Source organism: Podarcis raffonei, chromosome 7 (assembly GCF_027172205.1).
Source record: "Podarcis raffonei isolate rPodRaf1 chromosome 7, rPodRaf1.pri, whole genome shotgun sequence".
NCBI lineage: Eukaryota > Metazoa > Chordata > Lepidosauria > Squamata > Lacertidae > Podarcis > Podarcis raffonei.
Genome location: NC_070608.1, coordinates 61,067,476 through 61,073,786, shown reverse-complemented (window position 1 = coordinate 61,073,786; position 6,311 = coordinate 61,067,476). Strand labels below are relative to the sequence as shown.

The 6,311-nt window shown below is 47.2% G+C and overlaps 1 protein-coding gene across 2 annotated transcripts in view; it reads left to right on the top strand.

Moving 5' to 3' along the window:
- The first annotated feature begins 1,283 nt into the window (after positions 1-1,283).
- DTNBP1 (dystrobrevin binding protein 1) overlaps positions 1,284-6,311 on the top strand; it is a 42,542-nt gene continuing 37,514 nt past the window's right edge. The window contains exons 1-4 of one of the 2 annotated variants that reach the window (XM_053396842.1): positions 1,284-1,471; positions 3,335-3,385; positions 4,856-4,906; positions 5,868-5,928. In XM_053396842.1, coding sequence (XP_053252817.1) covers positions 1,416-1,471; positions 3,335-3,385; positions 4,856-4,906; positions 5,868-5,928 — 219 coding nt within the window. In that variant the 5' untranslated portion in view covers positions 1,284-1,415. Of the gene's footprint in view, positions 1,472-3,334; positions 3,386-4,855; positions 4,907-5,867; positions 5,929-6,311 lie in introns of those variants that run through there. The other variant, XM_053396843.1, reaches the window with a different exon arrangement.

Here is a 6,311-nt window from a genome sequence, read left to right as displayed (position 1 = left end):
CAGTATTATTAGAATTATTATTATACTGTGCTTATATGCCAAATATTCTTCAAAACTGTATGTTTGTGCAAACCCATATATTCCACCCTCCACGTTGATGAAGGGTAAACTCTATCAAATAGCCTGATACTCTCTTCTGCTATACGGACTGGGAAACTTATGCCTGAAACCCTGGAGAGCAAGCGGCCAAAGGTGTTAGTACGAGGCAGTTTTCTCATCTAATCATGTCCGTGTTTCCTTTTAATCTGTCAGAGAGCTGCAACAAGATGAATACTACTGCATATTTAGGCTTTATAACGCCTCCCCATCAAACGGCTCTAATTAATAGCATCTGCCACAGTTTACACCCTTCAGCCAATCCTAGCAACAGTCCTACAACGTCGATTTTCTATGCGCACGCCTAAAACGACTCAGTCACGCGCGCCTGTTCATTCAATTGCGATAAATACCGAGACGCTACGGGTTAAATTAAGACCGAGTCACGTGCTGACGTCAGCGCGCGCGTGATGTGAAAAAGATCGGTCTATCTCGCCGACAGAGCTATAAAAACGGTTGGGTGACCCGTAGCCTCAACTTCTGAATTATGCACTGGTGTCCCCCCCCCCCTTCGCTGAGACAGAGCTGAAACGTATTATTGGGACTGGAATATTCGCATAAACAAGCAAACAAGATTTCCCACACAAACAAGAGCTGAATTTGAAACAGCAGGAACTTCACTCTTCGACAGCTTTTTTTTTTTTTTGGTGGGTGGATCGGAGGGAACCACCGTATGCAGTGGGGCCCCGTGAAAGCTCGTGCAATATTATTATTATTATTATTAGCATCATCAGCAGCAATGATAATACTAATATCTGTTCTATGCCACTTTATATTTTTAAGAAAAAAACACCTCAAAGCGGTTTACATTAAAACATCAAAAAAAGCCAGGAAAAAATTACAAAGAAAGTAAAATATAAAGTATACATCCATTCAGAGCAACATAACATCACTCCTGATTCTAAACTTGTCCATAGATTCCGTCCCGGGGAAGGCGACTTCTCTGATGGAAACCCGGAAACTCCCTATCCTGACAAGGCGACGCTTCACTCTCTATTTTTCTTTCATAGATACACTATATATACCTATGTATATCTCTCTGCGACCCGAGCAGGCCTTCGTTTCTTTCCTTTTCTCCCCGGCGAGCGGTTGGTTTGGGCGGCTCGGGTGGGCGGGGCTTCTCTTGACAGGCACAGGGCGAGGAGGAACCGCCGACGGTTGGGCTGTGTGGCCGTTGGGCCCCTTCGCGGGAAGCCCCGCCTCTCCCCCCTCCCCGCCGCGTCCCGCGCTTCTCCGGGTGCCGCAGTGGGGGGGCTCCGAGGAGTCCTCCTTCCCGCTTGTTGTGTCGCGCGGGCCGAGAGGGGAGGGAGGAGGAGAAGATGTTCGAGAGCCTGCGCGAGCGGCTGCTGAGCGTCCAGCAGGATTTGACCTCCGGGTGAGTTAACTGCCGCCTCCGCTGCCGCGATAAAGTTCCAGAAAGTCCCTGAGGTGCTGAGGGAAGGGAGAGCCCGCGTGCGGGGCGGGTTGCTGGCGGAGTAAGGGGCTGCCCTTCGGGGCTCCGCTGACGAGGGACGCGCCGTGGGGCGTTGAGGGTTTGCCGCGGAAGGTTGCGGTTAAAACGCCCCCTAGGAAGGAGGCGACTTTTGAGGCACTTTGGGAATGAGCCCCGTGGTGGAATTCACTGGGGCTTTACTTGGGAGTAAACGCGCGTCGTGTGGCGGTGTAAGAAGTGCGTTCGCGTTTGTGGGCAGGTTGCCTGCTAACTACCGACACCAGATGCGTGTTGTGAGGATGGGGCGAGTGGCGTGTCCCGCCTCGGGTTTTCTTCTTTCTAATACGCTGCCGCAAATAGCACCAGGGGTGCTGCACGAAAACCACGCGCTGTCAATTAGTTCTTGACTACTTTCGTCCTGAGTAAGAGTCACTTCCCATGTCCCGCCTTCCTTCCCAATGTTGCTAAACGAACTTTGGACTTGGTAATTTGGTGTTGTTTTTTAAAAAATAACTGGCTGCTTATCACCTGATCGGTGGTTGTTTTTTTTAAAAAAAGGGATTGGAGCTTTTGCTAGCTTGCAACTGATTGCTTTCCTATCAGAGTTTTGGAACAAGAGCCCAACCAATAGGACCCCTTTCCTTTTTTAAAAAAATGCATACTATATATACAAAAGTTAATGATAAAGGTTTGGAACCATAACGTTGCAGGCAATGCTTTGTACTCCTCCACCTTCCCAGTTCGTGTGATTCTATTGGCCTGCTTTTTAAAAAGGCTGACAGAAGATACAGTACTAGTTTCCAATTGCGCTTCTTATAAGGGCTGTTTTCCATGTTACCAGGGGAGCCCCGTTCATTTGGGCAAATGGGGCACTGCTCTACCAATCTCAGTCTGTCCTCATTCCCACCTGTCTCCCTCTTACTTCCAATCAGGCCAAGAGGTAGCACTGCCTGTCAGCTTCTTCCTCTGCAGTCTGTGTTGCCCTTGGGGAACTCATTAGGGAGAAGGGGGGGGGTATTATTAATAGGCTCTGTCAGGCGTTGGCTGTGGTTCCACCTACTGTTGGTCTCCTGCAGTGGCAGAGCGTATGACCCAGGAGTGGAGCTACGGCCAGGCTCAGCTTCTCACTCAAAGGGGACTGCTGTGGGGGACACCTGTTTGCACCCCCTCACAAAATTACATCTGGGGCCATGGCCCCCATGGACTCCCCCCATGCTATGCCTCTGGTCTCCTGATCTCTGCCCTACCAGAACCAGTGAGCACCACCAGCTACCACTCTTCTTGTTCATATGTGGAATCGAGCTATGTTCTTGTTGACTTTGAACTATAATGAGAAAGTTGGAGTATGTCTGCTAGTATACCCAGGCCTGAGTCATTAGTGTGCCTGGGTACATTACAATAATTGTTTCACTAATGGCTAGCATGAGTATTTCCACCAAGCTTATAATGTGACAGGCCCTCTTTCATGGGCGTAGCCGGGATGGGGGGCAAGCTTTATGTTAGGTAGGGCAGAACTGAGTTATCTGTGATGTGATTTGTCAGTTAAGCATTTTTATTTATTTACTTTTAATTATTTACAGTCCTTCCCTGCTCCATGGTTTAAGCTGACTAAGTGGCATGGAGTTATATGATACCAGAGAAATGGGGGGCTGGAGTAGTATCAAAATAGGTGGAGGAGCTGGACTGATCTATCCAGTGAGGTTTATAGGTGGCAGGAGAAATGCAGAAGAGGGGGGAAAGACTTAATAAACCTTAATAAATTGCCTTATTTTGAGTCTCACTGCTTTTCCTTTGTGTGTGTTTTAGGCTGAAGACCTTGAGTGACAAATCAAGAGAGGCTAAAATAAGCAAGCAGAGGTGCTGTTGGATATTCTTAAATCATGCTTTATAAAAATTGCATAAGCAAAATTCAATTTATTGCATGACGTTTACATGGCATAACAAATACTGTAGTCTGTTCTATTGAATAACATTAAGAAGCTTATATTAGCAGGTTTTTTGTTTATTTTTTTTAAATTTTCAGTATAAATTGTTGTATAATTGTTAATATTTGCAACAGCAATGTAAAAAGTAACTTTGTGATCTAAATATTACCGTATTTTTCGCACCATAGGACGCACTTTTTCCCTTTCAAAAATGAAGGGGGGATGTGTGTGCGTCCTATGGAGTGAAGACAGCATAGCCCCGCGACCCTCTGCCGGCTGGAGAGGTGACGGGCGGCTATGGCAGGAGCCTCTATAGCCGCGCGCCACCTCCCCAGCCGGGAGAGCACGCGTGGGGCTAAAGAAGCCCCGCTTACCCTCTCCAGGCTGGAGAAGTGACACGCAGCTATTGCAGCAGCCTCTTTAGCCGCGCGCCATCTCTCCAGCCGGGAGAGCGCGCGCGGGGCTAAAGAAGCCCCCAGCGACCCTCTCCCGGCTGGAGAGGTGACACGCAGCTATGGCAGGAGCCTCTATAGCCGTGCACCACCTCTCCAGCTGGGAGAGCGCGCGCGGGGCTAAAGAAGCCCCACTTACCCTCTCCCGACTGGAGAGGTGACACGCAGCTATGGCAGGAGCCTCTATAGCCGCGCGCCACCTCTCCAGCTGGGAGAGCGCGCGGGGCTAAAGAAGCCCCGCTTACCCTCTCCCGGCTGGAGAGGTGATACGCAGCTATGGCAGGAGCCTCTATAGCCGCGCGCCACCTCTCCAGCTGGGAGAGCGCGCGCGGGGCTAAAGAAGCCCCGCTTACCCTCTCCCGGCTGGAGAGGTGACACGCAGCTATTGCAGCAGCCTCTTTAGCTGTGCGCCATCTCTCCAGCCAGGAGAGCGCGTGCGGGGCTAAAGAAGCCCCCCGCGACCTTCTCCCGGCTGGAGAGGTGAGATGCGGCTATGGCAGGAGCCTCTATAGCCGCACGCCTTTGTGCTGCTCCCCGACCTGCTCTTTGGGGCTGGTGGTGGGCTTCCCCCCGCCAGCCCCAAAGAGCAGGTCGAAGGGAACCTGAAGCCTGGAGAATGAGAGGGGTGGGTGCGCACCGACCCCTCTCGCTCTCCAGGCTTCCAAGGTAGCCGCCTGAAGGCGTCTGAACACACCTTAAACGGCACCTTGTTTTAGAGGGGGAAAACAAGAGGGGGGAAATTCTCCCCCTCTCTGCGCAGCGCCTCCTGCCGCTTCGCTGAAGGGGCGCTGGGCAGAGAGGGAGAGAATTTTTTTTTCTTGTTCTCCCCCCTCTAAAATAAGGTGCGTCCTATTGTCCGGTGTGTCCTATGGTGCGACAAATACAGTAATTAGAAAAGTACTGTAGGACTTCAACACTTAACTAACACATTCTGTTATTTTTTATTACAGGACTATACAGTGTTCACCAGAGTTTTCTGCTGGATTACTCTTATTGAGCAAGTAAATTCTGTCATTTAAACTCCTGTTGAATTTCAGTTATTTATAATTCTTGTTTATTTTTCTAGAGGCATGGATGTAGTTAGTAAGGAGAGATACTGTAGCACTTTGCCTTGCTCCCCTTGTTTACTTCAATATTCAGTAGCAGAAAATTAATTCTTTTTAAAAGTGTTTTCATTGATCCTATTGATACCTTAGTATGGTTAGCATTTGGTTACTTATATGGAGCTAAGGTAGAACAAAAAACTTAGTATGCATTTCTAAAAACATAAGTCCCATTGAGTTCAGTGGGGCTTGAGCACAAACACTATTGGTAGTGCAGCCTGGTTAAGCATGGCTAAGATGAAGATAGGGAAACCATATCCTTGTTTTTAAGGAAAATTAAGGATTTTTCATTCTTCCATGTTTTATTTGTGAATGTGTGGTTTGTTTCTGGCAATTCTTCAGCAGTCTCGAACCCCTCTAAGCCTTGTTTAGCTGTGTAGGGTAACTGCTTATCTAAGAAATTTGGCTTTCATTTAAAAGTTGTGTTATTGGCACAGGTTTTAGACCTTGTGGTTTCTAAGAGCTTAAGAAATGTGAATCTGGGTAAGGCTCCAGTGCTAACGGGAGTTTTTAAATATAAACACGTTTTCATATTGTGATCTTAAGCTGCAATCCTGCAGAATCCTCCACAATACTTGCTACCAAATAGATGTGCATAGAACTGTGCAATTAATCTCTGCAAAATTCTGAAAAAAATGCTTGCTTTCTAAGCCTTAACATCCCGAGTGCTTTGAGTTAATACATTATAATACATACATTGTATGACTTAATACATTATAAACAGTTTCTCTTGGTAGCTATATATATATATATGTTCATTCTTACAGCAAATAAGCACTTTAGTTCAGGACAGCTAGGTGAGCTTGTGGCCATAACCTTAAGTATAAGTCCAATGATATCACTGTTTTCTTTTGTGAAGATATGAAGATACTTGGGCAACTCTTCACAGAGGAGCAAAAGAATGTGCAAAAGCTGGAGAGGTAAAACATTAACTAACATACATACAAACATTTTGTTTAAAAACTACTTTGCAGTTGTTTAGGTATTTTGCATTTAGGAAGGTACACATCTCTCTCATATAAATGAGAATTCATCATGTAACATCTGTTTGAAAGAATCCTTAACGTTGATCAGCATTCCTTAACTGGGAACCTGGTATTTTATGTAGAATGCAGCTCTATCCATGTCAGCTGAAAATCACCCACCCACCCAGCTACCTCTACCTCTCTGCTGGCCCAGACAAATCACGTGCTTGCAACATGCATGCCTTACCTAGAGGAGCCTTAGTTTATTCATCCCCCACATCCAGTACATTATTAATTGCAGGCAACCATCCAGCACTTCCACACCTTCACTTGAGTTA